General features: G+C 42.4%; 2 protein-coding genes and 1 long non-coding RNA gene across 11 annotated transcripts in view; 2 read left to right on the top strand and 1 right to left on the bottom strand.

Moving 5' to 3' along the window:
- The window catches only part of FGD6 (FYVE, RhoGEF and PH domain containing 6), a 68,258-nt gene extending 50,437 nt beyond the window's left edge, over positions 1-17,821 (top strand). For all 3 annotated transcript variants that reach the window (XM_077339062.1, XM_077339061.1, XM_077339060.1), the window contains exons 14-21: positions 1,587-1,666; positions 1,852-1,954; positions 3,644-3,790; positions 5,596-5,713; positions 6,792-6,922; positions 10,889-11,017; positions 11,524-11,672; positions 14,912-17,821. In XM_077339062.1, the coding sequence (XP_077195177.1) occupies positions 1,587-1,666; positions 1,852-1,954; positions 3,644-3,790; positions 5,596-5,713; positions 6,792-6,922; positions 10,889-11,017; positions 11,524-11,672; positions 14,912-14,948 (894 nt within the window). In that variant the 3' untranslated portion in view covers positions 14,949-17,821. The remainder of the gene's footprint in view (positions 1-1,586; positions 1,667-1,851; positions 1,955-3,643; positions 3,791-5,595; positions 5,714-6,791; positions 6,923-10,888; positions 11,018-11,523; positions 11,673-14,911) is intronic.
- LOC143838166 (uncharacterized) lies at positions 37-20,760 on the bottom strand. Of its 2 annotated transcripts, none has more exons than XR_013231256.1 (3): positions 20,561-20,760; positions 3,195-3,371; positions 37-766 (listed from the first exon to the last, which is right to left on the bottom strand). It is a non-coding gene; the product is annotated as an uncharacterized LOC143838166 (long non-coding RNA). The 2 variants fall into 2 exon arrangements; XR_013231257.1 differs by lacking the exon at positions 37-766 and adding an exon at positions 1,588-1,853.
- Positions 20,761-20,776: 16 nt separating this feature from the next.
- NR2C1 (nuclear receptor subfamily 2 group C member 1) overlaps positions 20,777-22,107 on the top strand; it is a 38,008-nt gene continuing 36,677 nt past the window's right edge. For 3 of the 6 annotated variants that reach the window (XM_077339068.1, XM_077339063.1, XM_077339066.1), the window contains exon 1: positions 20,777-20,936. The gene's annotated coding sequence lies outside the window, so the exon portion shown is untranslated. Of the gene's footprint in view, positions 20,937-21,241; positions 21,564-21,888; positions 22,099-22,107 lie in introns of those variants that run through there. The other 3 variants (XM_077339064.1, XM_077339067.1, XM_077339065.1) reach the window with 2 other exon arrangements.

Genomic DNA, 22,107 nt, shown 5'->3' with positions numbered 1-22,107 from the left:
TCTACTCTATCATGTTTTGTAACTCATATCATGTACTCCTGCACCAAACCCAACTGTAACAATAAGTAATTTTATAACAATATACATATAAGTAATTCTGCCATGGCCTTTTTTATAGGCAGCTCCACTGATATTCAATACTCATAAGAAATATATGGGTATTGCAGTTAGTACACGTGCATGTTACTTTATTGTCATGAACCAAGGATCCTCTTTTGAGGACCAGAAAAAAGACCAAGATGATTTTTCATAGAAAAAGATTAATAAGTTCATTATTAGGTCCAAAGGGCACTTCTGGAATATAACAACAAGGTCTATTGCTAATAACAACAAGGTCTATTGCTAAGAACAACAGGCAACTACATTACCTGGTAGAGAGGTTTCACCCCCTGACCCCCTTTGCCTTTTGAATGCCCATCATTTACACTTTTTGTGGCTGAAAGACCTTATCTTCAAAAGACAGTTGGGATGAAATGAAAGTTACAGCTTTGCAGTTTTACACCAGGCACCCAGAAGGTGCGTGAACACCAAAGACATAACAAGCATCCTGTAGATCAGTGATTCTCAACCTGGGGGTCGGGACCCCTTTCACAGGGGTGGCAGGGCAAACAGCTTGGACAGGGGGAGGGTGCTGCCACTGTTGCCGCTCCTGCAGGTGTCCCTCCTCAGCTGCCAGCCACTCCAGCAGTGCCTCCAGTGCAGCACAGTCTCCCGCCAGGCGGTCCAGGTGATGGCGCAGTTCAGCAGGACAAGAGGCAGAACTGAACTGAGAAACCCCAGGAAAAAAAACAATTTATATACAATCGTGAACAATGGATTTTCACACCATTGGTCAGTTTCGGTTTAATTTCTGTGAAAGAACACTTGCATAATTTTATGGTTGGGAATCACCACAACATGAGGGTTGCGGCATTAGGAAGGTTGAGAACTACTGCTGTAGATGATACTGTGAAGGACACATTTCCTGGGAGCAGGAATAGGCTGACTAAGGAACCGGCAGGAAGGAGGGGAAGGAGGGGGGATGCAAGAGAGCCAAAGTTGCAGAGGCTCTTGTGACACAGGCTCAGTATATAGTTCTGTTGTATGCTGGCGTGGTGTGGGGCACAACATGACATTTATAGAGTTATAGAAGCAAAATAAGTAAGTCCGCAGCCCAGGAGATCATACACATACTGAAGCTTCTTTTTCATTTAGGACCCTGTGGATTTTTGCATTGGCCAGCGTCTCATGTAACTTGCAAAGCTGCCATGCCTGTTTAGTTGGCAAGTTAGACATTTGAGTCCAAAGGACTGTTGTGCTGGTGTGCTAATCAATCACATGCACTTGCTTTTCACCAGTTTGAAGCCCAGGTACAAAGTCCCCCAAGTGAGTTCTTTTCCCACCATTTGTTTACTTTAGGCCTAAGCCTTTTTTGGAGACATGATTCTTGAGAAAGAAAGAGAGCGATGAGGCTTTGTGTAGATATTTGACAGACAGGTAATATTGAACAGACTTGTTATTTGCATTGTTTCATTACTGAAACTTGCTGGATTCCAAGCCACATTTTGCTCTTGGTTGTCAATTGAATTGTTCTGATGCTTTGCCAGGTGAGAAAGCCAACACATGAAGCTTACCAGAATGAACTGAACATAGAAAGCGTGCAGCGATCTTTCATTCTTTCAGCCAGGTAAGGCTCAAGCACAGTCTGTTTCTTTAAGCATAAAAAATTACTATTTATTCCATCAAACTTGAGCAATTACACAATTAAATGTTGAGACAAAAGCAGCAGGGAGAAAGCTGCTGAGCAAAGCTGCTGTGTTTGTGAGCAAAAGTGCTGTTTAGTTTAACCATGGTATTTATTTGACCCAACAGTTCTGCAACAGAAAGAGATGAATGGTTAGAAGCTATCTCAAGGTCAATTGAAGAATATACAAAGAAAAGAATCACCTTTAATCCTAGTAGAAGTCTGGAAGAGGTTGGTTGGATCAAACTCAAAGGCCTGCTATTGGAAACCAGCCATCATCAGTGTGGGATTGATCTTGTGGGTTTCCACAGGGCACAGTTCTGCCCTATATGCTTTTTAATCTCAATGTGAACCCCTTAGGGCAAACCATTTGTAGGTTTGGGGTTGGTTGTCATCAAAATGCTGATGATACACAGCTCTATATATCCTTATCCACTTCTTCTGGTGATGCAGCAGAGGCCTGGTTGTAGCAGGTAATTGGCTAAAAGTCAACCAATTGAAACTGCGCCTTTAAGAGACAGAGGTAAGGTTGGTTGGGAAGGTGGAGGCCTTGGAGGGCAGTGTTCTCCTCATTTTTAATGGAGTTCAGCTGACCCTTGCTGACTTGATTAAAAGGCTTGGGATCAACTGGATCCAGCTTTACCAGTGGAATGGTAAATTAATTACCAGTTAATGTTCCTGCACAATAGGCTTTCTTCCAACTCAATATAACCAGTAAAAGGGGCCCATATTGTAAAATGACACCCATCACGACCACTTGAATCAACACTAAGACTAGACTTCTGTAATTACCACATATTGCTCTTCCCGCAAAATCAATGTGGAAACTCTTAACTGGTCCAGAATGTCACAACTTTACTATTTGCAGGAGCTAGATAGAGCACACATATTGTTTCCTTTCTGCAAATCCCTCATTGGTTGATAATTAGTTGCCAAGCTCAATTGAAGGTATTGGCTATCAGATTTAAAGCCTTTCATGGTCTCAGTCTCTCTTATTTACAGGATTTACCTCTCTCTTTATGCTCCACCATGAGAATTCTGCTCATGTCAACAGGTTACTGCAGGTGCTAACTTGCAAATGGGCAAATCAATACTGCCCTTATTGTAGGAAAGGGCTGCCTGTCAGCTCTGGAAGTTCAAATTCTTCCCAGTTTTGGAAGACATAATTCAAGCTCCAGTTTAACATGATACCAACATCTTGGGGTTTGTTTCCCCCCTAGGATCTGGGATTAAACCATGATTTATAATGACAATTTGTGGGCTGGGTCCTCCATTCTCCACTCTGCTTGCATTTGGACATTGCAGCAGTTGGCTCCATGCAGAAAGGAGTAGGGAGGGAGTGTGCAAGCACGGCCATGAGCTGCGTTCATGCCCTTTGCAGGGGTTTGTCATGATTTCTGACTGCAGCCCATAAAGCAGAAGTGATAACAGAGCTAAAATATCTACAGAGAATAGAATCAGAATTAAATACCTGGTTGTCATTCTCAAAAGCTGAAACTGTGTCTCAGGAACCATTGCTCGTGATAGCAATTGCGTTGATGGCATAGATCAGTGATTCCCCAAGTGGGTGCTACCGCCCCCTGGTGGGTGCTGCAGCGATCCAGGGGGGCGGTGATGGACCACAGGTGCATTTGGGGGTGATGAATAACTGTAAGGGGGCGGTGAAAGCATAAAAGAAATAAGAGAAGATTTTTAAAAATTAATTTCCGGGGGGTGCTGAGTAATATTTTTTCTGGAAAGGGGGCGGTAGGCCAGATAAGTTTGGGAACCACTGGCATAGATAGACAAACAGTATATACACATCCCTAATTAGCAAAATAGAAAATTATGAAAGATTATGGCTTTTAAAAATAAATATATAGCCAGTGTAAACAGTGAAGGTATTGTCATGTTTTTTATATCTTTCCCTTTCTTCTTTAGGCCGACCCAGAGAAAGAGGAGGAAGACAGTCCTTTAGGCTCAAAAGCTCCCATCTGGATTCCTGATACGAGAGCTACCATGTGTATGATCTGTACTAGTGAATTTACACTGACATGGAGAAGGCACCACTGTAGAGCATGTGGAAAGGTTGGGAATTTTTTACAACTGATCTTGCTTCTCTCTCGATCAGTAGATTGGATTAAGCTGTTCCTGGAACCTGTTACAAAAGCTCTGCAGTACAGCTGTACTCACTCTGCAGTCTGCAACCTGTGCCTGGCAACCTACAGCCATGTAATAGATATCTGCTAATCTAGAAAACGTCACTGCAATGTAAAGTGACAGGAGTGAGGAAGAAACCCCTGCTGAACACTTTGATTTTCCACTGATTATTTTCTTTTCAAAACTTTCTAAACAGGCTTTCTCAAGAGTGTTCGAGGTGGTATTTATAGTATTCATTTAAACTTGCATAAAAACCCAAGATTAAAAAGAACACACATTAATTTTTCAAAATGATTGATGGCAGATTGGTGTTCTTTTAAAATATCATTTTTAAAATAGACTTATAACAAATACCATACCCAGTCTTTCTCCTGTACACCATTTTATCCTCACAACAACCCTGCCACCCAGCAGCCTTCCATGGCAGGTGAGGGGGATCTGAATATTAAAGACACATGCCAGGTTGCTTAAAAGGTCTCTTATCACATGTTGCCTTTTGGTCATGATTACCTGGCTCAGTTCCTTTCATGTTGGGCACTGCAGCTTCCCGCATCATTCTGGGGTTAGTGGCCAGTTCCCTTTTGAATTATGCCTGCCAAAGAGACCCTTGGCATCCATTGCAAATAGTGTGGGGTGGGTTTGCCTCAGTAGATGTGCTTGGCTAAATATGTATAAGGAGATGTATTATAAATATGTATTAAGATGGATCTATTGAACGCATGAAGTATTTTGGAACTTTTAATTAATCTTATATAGTGTTTTACTGTTTTGTATTTTGTACTGGTCATTGACTGAAAAAAAATGTATCTGTCTGTCTGCCTCAGCAGGGCCAGAGTTTTCCCCTGTCTTTCCATTTTGGCCCTGAAACTCCCACAATCATCCTAATGCTGGCGGCTAGTTTTGAGACTTCTATCTTTATTCTCTAATGTGTTATCCCTGATGTAGTGATTGCAGTGTAGGACTAGGATCTGGGAGACCCAGGCCCAAATCCCCATTCTGCAATGCAAGTTTGGAAGATAATCTGAGGCCAGTTACACAATCTGTCAACCCAATTTACGGCACAGGGTTGTTATGAGGATAAAGGGGAGGAGAGGAGAATGGTGTGAGCTGCTTTGGGTCTCCATTGGGGAGAAACGTGGGATATAATAAATAAAAAACAGATGGACAGACCAATTAGTTTATTACTATAGATTTGTTTTCTCATGATACTTGATTTGGATCAGGGTCATATAGGGGGGCCCCAAGTGGAATCTTTGTCTGGGGGCCCACCGTGCCTCTCAGTAGCCCTGTATAAATTGATCCAAAATAAATCAGTTCTGGGGAAGAAAGCACTCTTGGTGGTTTTGAGGCATTTCTCGAACTATAAAGGTAAAGGTATCCCCTGTGCAAGCACTGAGTCATGTCTGACCCTTGGGGTGACGCCCTCTAGCGTTTTCATGGCAGACTCAATACGGGGTGGTTTGCCAGTGCCTTCCCCAGTCATTACCGTTTACCCCCCAGCAAGCAAGCTGGGTCCTCATTTTACCGACCTCGGAAGGATGGAAGGCTGAGTCAACCTTGAGCCGGCTGCTGGGATCGAACTCCCAGCCTCATGGGCAAAGCTTTCAGACGGCTGCCTTACCACTCTGCGCCACAAGAGGTTCTTAACTCTCGAACTATACTTAAAACAAATTAGGAAGATGTGTATAGGCTTATGTGTGAGTATATATATTTCACAGGCTACTTTTTTCCAGATAATCTGCCAAGCTTGTTCATCAAATAAGCATGGATTAGACTATATGAAAAACCAGCCTGCAAGAGTTTGTGATCTTTGCTTTAAAGAGTTGCAGAAGAACAGTAAAGTTTACCCAGGTCTGTTTTTAATTTTTCTGTATTTATTTGTTTGCCTTAAACTTCTGTTCCCAGATCATGACACAGTTCAGTTCAGTCGGACTTGCATTGGCACAGTTGGTTGAGGGCCAGAACAGAATTCCTCAGAGGGAATGCATCCCCTTATAATGTACAATCTGAATTACGGTTGGAAGGCAACCTTAGTCTTGGTCTGGTTGTTGCCCGGCTGGGAAACTACCATGAACTCTGTGTAATCCACCAAATCCTGCAGAAAAGCATGATATAAAGTAAACAGGAAAAACAAATCTGGATTTTAAAGTTGTATGTCGTCATCATTGTGAAAATGCACATTTCAGATTGAAAATTGAGAACATATTACCTACTTGCTGTTTTGAAAACGTTTGTTCATAATTGTCTCAGTTCATTTGACTTAAGCTTATATTCCTTTGAATTGCTCTTCAGTTACTCTTTTCAAGAAGCGATACAGGCAGTTGCCTGTTCAGTTGTCAGATTCTAAGAACAACACAATATCTTTCTTTGAAGGACCAATTGAAATATTACAAAGCCATGTACAAGCTTTTGAAGTCTTTAAGCGATCATTGAACTGGAAGTTTAATACAAGAAAACAAAAAAATCCCCCGAAAGTGTTGAGGGGGGGGCACAGTGCTCCTCTCCAGTGAGTACAAGAGAAAATGGTTCTCCCAGTTGGTAGGAGGAACCATTCCAGATGGGAAACAATTCTACAAAAACTGTGAATAGACAAATACAGTTTGAAGTACAGATGTGTTCTTCTAGGTGGTGCAAAAAGTGTAAAAGTTGTAATCCATGCTATACTGTAACTCTCTCAGACCAGCTTCCATTGGTTTTAATGCTACAATATAATTGTTCATCCATGTGCATAAATAGTTCTAAAGGAGTCTTTTGTTTCATCTACTAGTGTTAAAACCTATGGTTTGTAAACATAAAGTAGAAAACTTTGAAGTGCAATGCTACAGTATTTTGCTTGTTCTATAAGGTTGCAAGTTGCTTTAAAAGAGGGGCGTACAGGGGTAGCAATTTTGAAATAAATAAAATAACAATTTAAAACTATGCATTTTAGACAATCTATGCACTCCTCCTAAAAACGGGTCCCCAGTAAACCACAGATCTCCATCCAGTGCTTTGTCTACAGTGTTGCACAGTATTCCATCGGGAAGAAAACAGAAAAAGATCCCAGCAGCTCTCAAAGAAGTATGTATGATGCATTAATAGCATTCGGTTGTGTCTGTGTTTAGTAGCAAAAGGTTTATTTATTTATTTATTTAGATTTATATACCGCCCTCCCCGAAGGCTCAGCCTCCATTAAATTACTTCTAGTAAATCAGTATTTCTGATGGGCCAATTGTTAGTTTGAAATTTGTTCTAGTATTGGAATCATTAGAACCAAAGATCAGATGTGGAAGCAGTACTTATAATTATGTTACTCTTGGTGCAGACACTTGCATGACAGCACTATGTCCATTTTTGTCACATTTTATTCCATCTTACTTCCAAGTAGTTCAGACCCACATAAATAATTGTCTCTTTTCCCCACCCCAGCCATGAAGTAGGTTAAGCTGAGCAGGCCACTATACTGTAAACCATATATTATCCATTTCTACCCTTGGTTATTAGCTGAAATGTGGGAAGCATAGCAGAATGAATTTCTTTCGCTTTACGGCCAATTCATGTTGAATTTCTTTATGAGGGACTCATATGATTCTATGATTCTATACTAAATCAATTCTTTAGCTTTCATCACTGCCAGTTCAGATAATCACTGCAGATAGTTGCAGCAGCAGATCCATGTGGCCTATCTGCCTTCTTTAAAAGGGGATTAATTAGATTAATTAGATTCATGGAAGATAAGTTTATCAGTGGCTACTAGCCATGGTCACTGAGGGGAATCTCCACAGTTAGGGGCACTAATCCTCTGAATCTCAGAACCAGGAGGTAACATCAGGGGAAGGCCTTGGCTTCTATGCTCTCCTGTTGACCATCCAGAGGAACTAGTGTGAGACAGGATGTTGTACTACATGGACTCCAGGCCACTGTGATGGGCAGGTAGTTGTGATTCTAGATGTTGGGATGCCTGCTACTGTAGTACAACCCTAATGTGGTATATGCTAGTGTCTGCCTTGTGAAAGACCTGCTACTTGCATCTGATCCAGAGGTACACCCTTTTAGACTCATTGAAATCAATGGACTTAGATGGATATTACAGTTTAGGATAGCACTTCGTCTGCAAATGTGTAAGGCTGGAACAAAATCTTATTAGTTTTATTTTGAGAAAATGGGAGGAGTGGAAAATACAATTAAAAGGAGATACTCAAAGTTGTTTATGTAGACATCTGTTCATGTAATTTCCTAAAGTAGATATCTGCTTTATTAAGCAGAATTTAAAAATCACCTGCATATAGTTCTTATGTATAGCTTTTCCAATTCAGTCACATATTTATGCTGTGCCTGTTTTTAGGTATGTGGTTAACTTTTTGGCAGAAACAGAGCTAAACTTTTCCAGAATCCTGACTAGTTCTTGACAGCATTGGTGTGTGGGGTGGTAGGAAAAAAAAAAATCACAGGCTTTTTCAGACACAGAAATAATTTAATATGTTGTATATATGGTAGTGGTTGGTGCAGAATGTTTTAGCACCCCCTGTAGTTCTGAGTTATTTGAATTTTTAATGAATCTTGAGGACAGTGTTACGTGCAGTACTTTTCAACACACTATTCAGATAGAACATTGTCACAGAAGAGTTCACTGTACTGTTTGGCACAACTTACCAATTAATTTTTCATGTTATAAACATCCCTTTATAGATTTTTTTGCACTCCATCAGGTGACTGCCACTTCTATTATTGAACTTTGTTCTCCATTTGCGATCCTGTTTGCCAAAGTATTGTCTGGCATGCCCTGACCAGGATAGCCTAGGCTAACCAGATCTTGTCAGATCTTGGGAGCTTAAGCAGAGTCTGCCCTGATTAGTATTTGGATGGGAGACTACCAAGGTCATGATGCAGACCTCTAAACATCTCTTTCATTGAAAACCCCACCAGTTTGACATAAGTCATCTGTGACTCAGCACTTCCTCTACCATCACCATAACTACCTCTGTACCAAAAGATATATTATGCAGGAGGATCTATGGATAGATTTGATTGTTAGTGGAGTACAACCTACTCCCTGCTCCAAGTTCAATCAGGGACAGAAAAGATCCACTGAAGTTTTTTTTTTTTTTTTGCTAACAAAGCAGGCAGCTTTAATAAGAATGATCATTCTGATGTTAGCAAGCACTGATTATGTTAGCATATTAAACAAGTTTCAAAGTTCTCCCTTTATAGGTTAAAACAGACAAAAGATCAAGGTCTAGTATTTGGGAGGGGGAAAGGTTCAACAATTCTGCTCTCAAAACATATCTCACCTCTATTTAGAGTAACTCTATTTAGAGTACATTCTACATACCGAAGAAGAAAATAAAGAACACAAACTTTTTACGTCTTTCCCTGAAAAATAAGGATGGTATCCCACTGAGATAGTTGCTTTAGGAGATTAAAGAACAGATTTACAAGTGGGTAGGGGAGAGGAATTCAACATATTTCAAAGTTAGCAAGCCAATATAGGCTCACAGTTTAGAAACCATTATAAGAATCTCAGTCTTACTTGACAGTGTAACTTTCAAAATACAAGGGTAAGTCAAAAAGTATTGCTAGAACATAGAAAACTTTATTTAAAAATATCAAAATGTGAAGCTATTGTTTCTCAACATAATCTTCCATCTATATCTATATACTTCTGAAGGATCTCTCTAACCCTTCCCTAAAGAATTCTGCACTCTTTGATTTAAGCCATGTCAAAATGGCAGCTTTGGCATCCTCGAGGGACTCACATCCTTTTAAATTTGAGTTTTGGGAACAAAAGAAGGCCAAAAGGGCAAGATCTGGGCTGTAGGGTTGATAAGTAAGGTTTCCCAATGAAATTATTGTATTGCAACCCTCAAAAAATGAGTAGGTGCATTTTTGTGATGGAAAAAAGATTCCTCAGTGCAACCTTTCTGGCCTTTTCTCACTCATGAAGTTTTTAATTTTCTTGAAACTTTTTCATAATAATTCCCCATGATTATCCAGCATCTTTTGAGAAAATCGTTTTGCTTGGAATAAACGTTTTGTTTGGAATAAACTCATGCAGGCATGAACTGGAACCCTAGTTCAGGAAAGAGGATGTTAAATTGCTTTCTGATCTAAATCCCCAGCAAAGTTGTTAGATTCAGGTTCATTCTCTATTTCAAATCCCTGGCCCACAACAGCATCATTGCTGTGGTGGCAAATAGTTCTACTCTTAATTTTTTTTCCTGCCAGGTAGGAAAACATTCATTGGACTACACCAGCTTGAGATGGTTCCCCCCCCCATCCCTTTTCCTTGAGCATTTCTTTTTTTCTTTCTCCATTCTCTGACATGCTGAGAATCCTTCTCTTTTCCCCTCTTAGCTTCTTGAAACAGCTAGGAGGGTAGGAGTGCAAGTCTCAGCAGGGGAATTAAAGACAGCCTGCTGGCCACCTGCTCCTGGAGCCTAGTGTGCAATGAGGTTCTGGCATCCCTTCATAGTGTTGCCTGGAAACTGGAGGTGCTCCTCGACATGTAGGTCTGGCACTTCAAGATGTGCTAAAAAATATTGCAACTGAACGTGGAAGATGGCAACACTAAGTTTCATGGTCAAATGACTTACTGTGCAGTTAAATGCTTTATCTGTAGATTGCTGTATCAAGGAAAACTGGGGTTGCTAAGCAGAGGAGGGTAACAACAAACCCCTCTGCTTATCTCTTGCCTTGAAAACCCCAGAGTCACCATGAGTTGGTTGTGACCTGCTTCTGTCTCTTCCTAGCAAAAATATAAAGCCTATTATTATTGGACATCGGACAGTTCCATATAATTGGACAACACAATTCGAGACCAATGGCACCTTTAAGACCAACAAAGATTCATTTAGCGTGTGAGCTTTTGTGTGCATGCACACTTCATCAGGTGCCTTGAATAAATCTTCATTGGTCTTAAAGGTACCATAAGATTTAAATGTTATAGTACTACTTCAGACCAACATGGCTATCCACTTGAATATAATTGGACAGATTGGGCTACATTCTCATGCATTCTTACCGTAGTATGTTTTGTTTTGAACTTAGGTATCTGCAAATACCGAAGACTCTTCAATGAGTGGCTATTTATATAGAGCAAAGGGCAGCAAGAAACCCTGGAAACACTTGTGGTTTGTGATAAAAAATAAGGTGCTATACACATACGCTGCTAGCGAGGTAAGAAATCAAAAGCTAAAAGTGAATTGTGTAGATAATTGCAGGGAATGGGTGGAATGTTAGAATTGGACCCAAAGGCCTAGCTAATAAATGGACCCATAGGCCCAGTTCAGTCCCTATTTTCCAACTGCTCCAACTTAACAGTGACAGTTGGTGTTTTCTGGTACCTTTCTTCAGTCAGTCTTTATCTTATGGGGAAATCTTGTTAATGCTTTGTTAGTGCTAAAGCCTCTTTAAGAGTTAACCGACTGTGAAAGGTCAGTGTGCCTAAACAGGCTGCAAATGAGCAATCTAAAAGCCAAGATGTGTACAATTCTTTATGGTGGAGATTGCACTACAGAGATGAGTGTTAACAATAAAAAGGATCCGACACCATCATATTTCAGTTGTGAATATGCTGCATGCACATTATATACCACTGAGATTTCTGCATATTTTCCAATGGTTTTTTATCATTGAATTTATATGAAAGCCATGTCTCATTCTGGATTTCTTTGTAAAATTAGGATGTAGCTGCTTTGGAAAGTCAGCCTTTACTGGGATTTACAGTTGCTGAAGTCAGAGATGAAAATGCAGAGTCCAAAATGTTCCATTTGTTGCACAAAAATACCTTATTTTACATATTCAAAGCAGATGACATCCATTCAACAAAAAAGTAAGCAGCCATTGTATTGATTTAATTTGTATATCAATAGGAAGCGCAAGAGTACTCTGCAGATACTGCTTTAAGTTTGTCTTATAGTTACGATTTGAGCCTTCATTTTCTAGAGTATAAACTGAGGTTCCATAAATCCACTTGAAGGTTGCCAGCAATAAGACCCCATCTTCCTCTTGTTTATGCCTAAGAGCAGCATCCCTCCTAAGTTCTCTATGAATTACAAAGCACTTGAGGAAATATATTTTTATTGCTTACCTCTGAATTTCTGCAAAACATCTAAGCAACAGCAAATCCTGGCAAGGGCCCATGGGAACTGTAGTCCATGGACATCTGGAGGACCACAGGCTAACTACTCCTGTTTTAAAAGATTCAAGGGCCAAGAATAACAAGCTTAGTTTATATGGTTACCATAGTGAAGGAAATAAATATATCAGAATTGAGGATTGATGGGCAGATGTACCCTTTTTAATTGTGCTGAGAATTCACTGAGACCCTGCCATTACACTCCACCTACCTCTTTGCCGCCATGCTTCAGAGGAAATAGATGGAGTGTAATGGCAGGGTCTCAGTGGATTACTCTCAGCACTCCAGAGTAGTCATCTTCAATTTTAATATATCTATTTCCTTCACTATACTCCTTCCCCAGAATTGAGCCCAAACACATGGTAACCATATAAACTATGCTTTTTATTCCTGTATGATCTTTGAATCTTTTAAATATCTTCATTATGTTATATATAAATATGCTGCTCACCTTTTACTTATATGTATGGACTGGTAAGAGCCTCTTGTGGCGCAGAGTGGTAAGGCAGCGAAATGCTGTCTGAAGCTGTCTGCCCATGAGGTTGGGAGTTTGATCCCAGCAACCGGCTCAAGGTTGACTCAGCCTTCCATCCTTACGAAGTAGGTAAAATGAGTACTCAGCTTGCTGGGGGGTAAACGGTAATGACTGGGGAAGGCACTGGCAAACCACCCCGTATTGAGTCTGCCATGAAAACGCTAGAGGGCGTCACCCCAAGGGTCAGACATGACCCAGTGTTTGCACAGGGGATACCTTTACCTTTAAGGACTGGTAACTTCCATTTCAGTGTATCTGAAGAAGTGTGTGCAAACAAAAGTTTTATCACTATCACTAAAAATTATAAAGTTGAAGTTGCCCTCCCTGTTTGGCCCTCCCGGGGACTGTGCTGCCAATAGAGAGATAGCATTCTGCCAATGAGGATCAATCATGAGGCTTATATGTCCTCTTCTTCTTCCTGCTGCTTGCTGGGTGAATGTTAGCCTCTCTGAAAGGCCCTGCTGCTGGTAAGTTGCCCATCCTCAGCCTCTTCCTATTCTCCACCTCCCCCAGGCAAGGATAGAGGCCAGCTGCTTCCTTTGCCTCCTGTGTTGGTCTCAGGTTTCTGCTGAAGCGCAGATGAGGAAGACAGAGAGAATCACTGTTTCAAAAACAGAATGACAAGGGACAGACAGAATGCAATGAATGTCTTAACACAGTTCTGTGAGTCAAGGGTTCATTCAGGTAGTCCAAGGGCATTAGAAGAAGGTCCACAACCCAGACCTCCCAGCCTCCAGCTAATATAGGCTGTCAGCAGGCTCTCAGTCCTCATTCTGTGATGACTCACAGTCTTCTGCAGTCAGCAAATGTCTTGCTAACCTAGTGAGGTGCCTATTAGACTGGAGCACTCTTCCAGCATATAGCTGTCATTGCTTAATTGGCTCAGAGGAGCCAGGTGGGCTGACAAGGCAGGGAGCTACAGCTGGAGGCTGGGCAGAGGAATGTGGAGTTACTGCAACAACTTTGGGATCTAAGTCCTGGTTTGTCTGCAGCTCCATTCCCTCCCACTGGTCAGAGCTCTCTGCCTGTTGAACATCTGGGTGGGCTAAGCTCTCATCCAACTGAGGCTTGGGTGAAACTGGGAGTTCCTGACAAGGCTTTTCCTCCAAGGAGTTCACCCTAACAAGACCTGGGCTCACAAGACCTTCCCATGGCTCTGCACCTGCCCATCGGAGTTCTCTTTGCTTTCCCCAACCCTCCCTCTCTTAAGAGGGACTAAGGGGATCCAGTAGTCTTCTCCGCTCAGCCTGGTCCTTGGGAGATGTGGGGGGATGGGAAAGAGGCAGCCCCCCCATAACCTTTCCTGCATGCCCTTGCCTTTGGGAGATGCAGGTGGAGAAGAGGCAGCTCATCCCCCATGGACTTCCCCAAGAAGCGTGGCCTTTGGGAGATATGCAGGTGGGTGGAAAGAGACAGCTCATCCAATCCTGTAGCCTTCCCTACCCAGCTTGGCCTTTGGAAAATGTGGGGGAGGGGCAGAAAGGAGACAGCCCATCCCCGATGGACTTCCCTGAGCAGGCTGAACTTTGGAAGATATGGGGGTGGGTGGGAAAGAGTTAGCCTTCCCCACCATGCCTGGTCTTTGGGAGATGTGGAGGAAGGGGCAGTAAGAAGGCAGCCCCTTTGAGGGCTTCCTTGCCTGGGCCAGCCTTTGGGAAATGCGGGTGACAGGAAGGCGGCAGCCCATCCCCACCCGCTACCCCGCAGCCTTCCCAGCCCAGGCTTTAGAAGATGTGGGGGGCAGGAAGGTGGCAGCTCACTCTTCCATGGCCAATTCAGCCTGGCCTTTGGAAGGTGTGGCGTTTGATGGGAGGGTAGGGACAGTGGTGACCTGTGTAGGCACTGTTGTATGGGGGTGGGAGTAGGCGGGCCAGTGCCCTTCCAAAGCAACTGTTTTCTCCAGAACTGATCCTTCCTTTCCTCCTCCCCTCCCCCCTCTTTCTTGCTCTCTTTATTTCACTTTCATCCTATCTTTCTCATTTTCATATTCCTGAAGGTTTCCAGTCCCCACCTGGAAGTTGGCAACTCTCAGTTGGCTGCATATGGTGAAAGAATCAGGAATCAAACCCAGCTTTTGAGTTTAGAGTCTGCTATTCTGTAACCACTTCACCATGCTGGATCTCAAGATCAAGCAGGAAGCTGGAGGTGGGGGGCAGAACTCAGGAAGGTCACAGTGCAGGTGTATGTGCTAGCACCCATTGGATTAGAGGATTTGCCTCTAATACATTGATAAAACTAAGATACCTTGTACAGTCGTTAAAATCTGAAGGGTATTCATGATAAAATGACTTGAATAATACAACATTTATTTATTTCATTTGATTTATATTTAAATGAAACTCTATCCATGCATACTGCTTGCTCCTAATTGTTTCCTAATTGTTTCTTTTCCCGACAGGTGGATAGAAGCTTTTCAAGAAGCAACAATATTGTAGCATGCCTGGTGGTGCCTTTTGTTGTTGTCAGATGATGTGAAATACTACAGTTCTTTTTTAACAGTGATGGAATTCTACAAATCAATTGAAAGATTGTCAGATTTAGGAAACACTGCCTCATTTGTTTAGTCAAAGTACTTGTTCAAGAAATGTGTAACTTGTCTTTTTTGTGATACAGAAAGTGTTATTTATTAAACTATGCCACTGTTTTACTTAATGGTCAGCATCATTTCTGAAATTCACTGCTGAATTCCAAAGTGTTCTTGAATAGGTTTTGTCTGAAACCTGTAATGAACTGTCTATTGCAGCATTATTGTCAGCACAGTTTCAGAACTGCTGCTCTTGGAGTTTAGAGGAGCAAGGTCTTTCAGCAGGTTCTTAGGCTTCTTGTGTTTGTTTATGATAGTTTGACAGTCATTTGACTAAAATGCTACATGATCCCTGCCAATGCAAAGCAGATAAGTTACCAGAGCTACTCATTCATGCACACGTATTCATGGATCCATAAAAGTTGCATATGTGCATATAAACCAGGCTGATCATGTTTATTTCAATGTGTAAAGATTTGATGCGGAAGCAATAATTCAATAGCTCTATGACCATGATTATATTAGTGGATACTTGTTGATGGGAAATAAGAAATATACTAACAAGAAGTGTTTTGTACTTTTTAAAAATGTGGTAGCCTGTGTTACAAAAACCTGGACTTAGAAATGTAAGTAACAATGTGGTAAAATAGGACGTTTCTAAGCCTGAATCGCTAATTTAGGGGGGATCTTTCTCCTTTCTTTGAACGTTGCACAAAAGAGATCAAATTGTAAATTCCAAAAATTATTTTAAAATCAGTTTGCAATTTACACTTCTAAAGCATGAATAAGATCATGAAATAAGGCAATAAATTCGGCATGAATTAGCTTTCCATAATATACATTACCATTCAAGCCAATTAGAGGTTTATATACATAATGTAAAATATAGTGAGTAAATAATCTTTCAACTTTCCTATTATACAACAGGAACTGGAATTACCATGTCAAAAAAGGAGTGTTTTAGGAAAATGACTATGACTAGGCAGGACATGATTTCTAGTTTCCAGTTCAGTTTGATGTACTGCACACTGCAATATGTTATTTTAACCGTATTTTTATCTTTAGAAAAATGTCACTCAGTCTTTGAGAATAGTTATATAATTGGTTGTTCGGTGAAATTATTGGTAGTTTGGTGCTTTTGTATATATTTTGTATGCAATAAATGAACTCTTTCTACAATAACATAGGAGCAAGTCAGGAAAACGTTTATTTAGAACATTGGAAAAGTGTTTGAATATTATGCTAATTATTATTGTACATAAGCCTGAAATATCAGTGGGCAATGATAATAGGATTCCTCTGTGTTTTTAAACTCTCAATCTGCAAGTTCAATTTTGTAAATGATTTAAAGGCTATACAGATCCTTAGTCATATATAACAAGGCAATAACCCATCACAAGAAAGTATTTACCAACCTTTAATAGCTTTTATTATTTTTGTAAACCACCTGGATTTTTTAAAAAACAGGTTCCTGCACTGAGGTTTTTAGTAGGCCTGGTGATATACAGAGTATCTTGTCAAAACCTGATTGTTGCTCAATTTCCCTTGAATTACAACCAACTAAACATTTGTTTAGTGTACAGCTTCAAGTGCAGTTAACTAATAGAAATTTATTTCTCTAAATGGCCTCATCATAGGCATGTAGCCACAGAGAAGACAATTCTTTCATTGTGCTTCCACTCCCCCCAAAACCTGATGCAAATATGGTTAGATAAAAAGCATTACTGAGAGAATTGTCTTGCTGCCAAAGATGAGCATGAAATCTAAAACATGGCTCTCTTTAGAAATGTATTTATTTAAATATACTGACTGGACTATGTGGGGAATACTCTTTGTTTTATGCTGCTACTTCCTGTTCGATTGTTAGATGTCTGTTTAGGTCTATGCAAGCTGTTTGAATTTTCCCAACTGAAAACTGAGGAACAAGTTAAGTACTTGAAATGTCTGACCTGCACTTAAATGTCCCACAGAATTAAAGCACTCCCTCTGTATAGCCTGATGAAGAAAATCTGTCAATACTCACATAAATTATATAGTTCATTTTCTGCACTATTAAACTTCCAGGTGGCTGGTAAGGTAGTTATGAGGATGAAAACAAGGCACAGGTGAAGTTGTTGAAAGTGTTAGTTTTTATTTAACTATCAGAGTTTTCCTCAAAGATACTTGGAATCACTGATCTTTAAAATTCAATTAAGAAAAAATATAATTTCTTCTGACATAATAGTTACATTTTTGTAAGGTGACCAACCTGAAATATTCCTACCTTCAACCCAAAATTGTTTTTTTCCCTACAAAGTTACCCGTAGTATCAACCTGAGCCTTGTATAATGTACCAAGATTGATATACCTCTTGTGGATCAGCATAGTCCAAAAGAAACGGAGCCCCTGAGCAGTAGCCAGAAGAAAGTTTTTCCAAGAAGAAAACGAATGACTGTTTTGATATTGCCCCTTGCTGTGAAATAAACCGAAGTTGGCAGTGCCCAGAATCAAATGAAGAACAAATGTTCTATTTCATGTGCCTGTTGAAGTGTTAGGGCATCGGCCACAAGGCAATTTTCTGTACATGCCCCACTAATATGAATTAAAATTGTGCAAAAAATCACTGTGGTGATGTGAGCACCTGTTTCAGATCTCATGTGCCTTCTTCAAAACACTTGGCACTGTAGAGGAACTTTGAGAGACAGGCTGAAACAGAAACTGTAATTATCTAAACAGATGTAAGCCACTTACTTAATTATTTTATATATGAAATTTAATAAATGAGATTTTTTACTTTTAAACATAGACGTACTTGCCAGTTTCCTTTTTATGGAATACACTCCACACTTAATAGGAAAGAAAAGTATAAAGAGTGTTTCACTGTGGTATTTAAAATAACATTCTCCTTCAAAACATTAAAAGGAAAGAAGTTAGTGTATGTAATTGGTGAATAGATTATGTGGTTATATGAACAAATGGCAAAGATTAAGTTACCTCCAGTGCTTTGAAAAGCAATTCAATGAGAGTCACTGATTTAAAGATCAAAATGACAAAATGGCTGCAATCAATTCTGGGGATCCCCTCTCTCCTAAAAATTTCTTGTGCTATATCAGGAACCACTCTGACATGTTACTAGAAAGGTTTGGTAAGTAGGGCTACCATCTATATGGAAAGATCAATTGGAAGCCACATTGACCGTTTATGCACTGGAGGTTTCATGCCGTTCTGCAGGCTGGAGTTTTAGTCATGGCAGGTTGCCTCACCTTTTCCTGCACCCACACTGGGGAACATTTGGCCTAGTGCATCTCATCCATCCCCGATTTGTGCTCCTGCATGAGAGCTGGGGCAGTGAAGTTCCCAGTGCAGAAACGGTTATTGTGTGTATGTATGCTGCTGGGCTGCAATATGTATACTTTTTAATAGTCTTATTTTAGGGAAGTTATTAACATGAAGAGGCTAAATTTCAGTGTCAAGCATATCCTTAATGTGACCAAATTTAGAAAAACAACATCCAACCACTACTACACAATTATAATTAAATGAAAATGTCTCTCACCAGTCTAATTTATAGCCTTATAATACTTTAGCAGTCTGCTGAAGGGTAAAATAGGCACAGGAGGTAGAATCACAGAACCATAGAGCTGGGATCAATAGAGCTGGAAGGGAACATCAACCGCCTGCTCAATGCAAGATCCCCTAAAGCATCCATGAAATACTTAATAAGTTAATTATTTTTGTTCCGTACAAATACTTTCCCAAGTGGTTTATGCTGGGTGCTCAAAGTTTGTACCTGTCTAATTCTAAGTAGAAACCTTTACGCTGCAGATTAGAGCAGTTTTCAACAATTATAAAAAACCTATTATATTTTAAGTGACCTTCCTCAAGTGGATAATTAAATGTTCCAAGCACTAATGGAGTGGTATTTAATTGATTACAACCATAATCATACGGTCATTGATTGGAAAGTGGCTTTAGTTCTGTATTAAGGATCACGATGCAATCTATTCTTCCTCTGTATTAAAAAATACTGCTTCCTATGTAACCTTTCACATACAGTGGAATACAGAAACTGAATATAGACAAGCTAAAGAATTATGCCAAAAGCAGCCTGCATATAGCCCTGGCATATTTGGGCTAAGATTGCGGGTCACTCTAATTCTACATCCTTGATAGAACAATGTTTGGTAAAGGCTGATGCCAGAAGTAAAGGATTGTTTAGAAATATGCTGTTTAGTATAAGCTTGATGGATGAGTGTGGACCTGGTGATCCTGTCATGTGAGAGGTATGACACTAGGGCTCCAGGGCTGGCCTGGAGACTTTGTAGTCCAGGCCTCTGAACCAACCCTATGACGCAGACGTATAAAATTCTATGCAACGCTCTGTTCTCTTTGCTGGTTGTGATGCCCATGAGTTCCCTGTGAGTTTTTGGTTTTGCTGCAGCTAAAATTAACCAAAAGGTTTTCCAGTGCGGCACGTTTTCCGGTAACTCACTATAGCTAAAGGGTTCTGCTTGGCCCCAAGGTCAACAGCACCATCTCTCTTGAATTTAGGAAACAATGACCAATTATGCAGGGCGGCGGCTGCCCCAGGCTGCCACCAGTTTCCAGTGGAGGAGCAGCATGCTCCAGCGCTTCCCATGTACGAACGGGGAAGAATTCCCTTGGCGCACACAGTCTGCCCTGGAGTTGTGCATGCGCATGCACAACTCTAGGGCAGAAAGGTTCCACTGCACCTTACTGCTTCCCTGCATGAAGCAAGGCACCACAAGGGCTTCGTAGTCACTTTGGGGAGCAAGAGACATTCAGAGGGGCTGAGGCTGATGCAACAGAAGGAGCAAAGCTCATGAGTAGGGATGTGTCTTTTACCTTAGAAGTGATTCAAGTGGGTAGCCATGTGGGTCTGAAGCAGCACAACAAAACAAAATCAGAGTCCAGTAGCACCTTTAAGACCAACAAAGATTTATTCAAGGCATGAGCTTTCGAGTGCAAGCACTCTTCCTCAGACTATGAAGTGAGGTAAGGAGGCAAAGCCAGGGACAGCTTTGAAAGTAAAGTTGAGAAGGGGCTGTAGGAGATCTGAAACAAGGAGTAGAAGCAAAATCATGCTGTACTGAGGAGAAATGATAAGGGCTGGCTTTATGATCAAGGGAGATGGGAAGATACATGCTTGGATGTAGGGGAGGAATCAGACTCAGTGTTGCCAGTTTCAGGCTGGTTTGGAGGCTAAACTATCTCACTGGGGTCCTTCCTCCCCCCCCCCCCAATATATATATACCACCTGCCTCAGGTCCTATCCCCCTCTTCAATCTACAGCGATTTCCCAACCTACTATATTATGTTCTATTGCTATTTAGTTTGCTGACCCTGCCATTTATAGCTACTGATTTCCTGTACTGTTCCTGTTCCTGTTGGTTTTATGCAAACCGCCGTGAGTCTCAGTTGAGGGCGGTATATAAATGCAATAATAAATAAATAACCCTAGAGCTGGCAACGCCAAGGAGCAAGGAAAACAGCTTGAAAGTGGGTTCAAGAGACGAAGGCTACCTTCTCACCACGGTCCTTGGGCACCTGGGAGGGTCTCTGCCTCGTTTCCAGCGGGCCGTCTAAGGACCTTCGCCGGGCCCATGCCCGAGAGCTTTCAGTCTCTCTCTCTCTCACCCCCACCCCTTCCCCGTCCCCGTCCGCACGAAGGTGACATTCGCTCCGCCTCCGCTGCGACGGGCTCGCTTTGCGCAAGCGCAGCCGTGCTGGTAGCGGCGCCGACTGCGGAGCGGAGGGGAGGGGGAGGCGAACGCCACGCGAGACGGGACAGCACCGAACGTCAGGGGCGGGGTCACGAACTCTGACCCCCTCCCCCGGAGAGCCGGAGCCGCCGCTGACAAGCAGCCCCCTCCCCTCCAGAAGCTGCCGCGCCTGTCAGGTAGGGGAGCTGGAGGGGGGCGGCGGTCGCAGTTCTTCTCGCTCCTTGCCTCGCTCCGCGTGCGGCCTTCCCGGGCTGCTGGAGCCTCGGCTGGCGGTGCCTCCGTATCCCGCCTCGCATGGCCGTCTTCCGGGGGGCTGCGGGGCGACGCTCCCCATGCGGCGGCAACCGCAGCTCCTGCCGCCGCCGCCGCCGCCGCCCCCCTGACCTTTCACCCACAGGAAAGGCTTGTCTCTCCCCTCCCCGGATCCGGGCCGCGCCCCCGGGCCTGCTTCTCTGGGCAGGCCTCGCCCTCGCTGCAGCCGGGATGCGCCATGGCGGTGGAGCGGCAGCCGCGCCGCCCGGCCCTCGGGCCTGGCTCGCCTTGTATGGGGGCGGGGGGCTCGGAGCCCGGCGCTCGGCAGCCGCAGCAGCCATTTTGAGCAGGCGGGCGAGCGGGCGACAGACAGACAGCGGAGTCTTTGGGCGGCCGCGCTGCCTGCCTGAGGATCCCCGCGGGAGCGACGCGACTGGCTCTTGCTTCGGTGTAGACGGCTCGCCGCTGATGGAGGAGTCCGCCCGTGGCTGCTGCACGGTCGCCTCGAGGGGGGCTTCCCATGACTGGATATTCCGCCGTGCGCAGTGGGGGTAAAAAGTCTCCCCAGCATCTAGTATCTCACGTGAAGGAGCGGGAAGTCCAGTTTCTCCTCTCCCCGTACTAGCTTTCTTAGTGTAGGGTTCATTCCTCTGGAAGGGGCATTTCGCCCTGCGACTCGTCTACTCCAGAATCAACTTATATTTTTATTAATGTTTTTAATTTGTGAGAATAGTAACTACCCATATTGTCTCCTGTGATTGGGTGGAGTAAATTCACCCCGCCTCCCTTATTTTTGTGTTTGGAGTCGGGAAGCTCATGTTATTTGGACCTGACTTCTGTGGTGTAAAAGAGCATGCTGTGGTATGTTTTGAACAGGATTTGTAGGCAGTCTTTTTTGTTGGTGAGCTGATTTTCTTCTATGAGCAATGAGTGTGTTATTCCACATTTGTATGGATTACTTTTACATCAGTGTGAGTTGAGCTAGCTTGAGGAACAGCTGCACACGTTAAAGCTAGAAACAATGCAATTTAGGAACAAGTTCTTATACCACTTGTGGAGGCTTCTTATACTGACTACCTACGGCAGGTATATGGT

This window comes from Paroedura picta, chromosome 5 (assembly GCF_049243985.1).
Source record: "Paroedura picta isolate Pp20150507F chromosome 5, Ppicta_v3.0, whole genome shotgun sequence".
NCBI lineage: Eukaryota > Metazoa > Chordata > Lepidosauria > Squamata > Gekkonidae > Paroedura > Paroedura picta.
The sequence above is the reverse complement of the archived record's forward strand: the minus strand, read 5'-3'. Positions and strand labels throughout refer to the sequence as shown.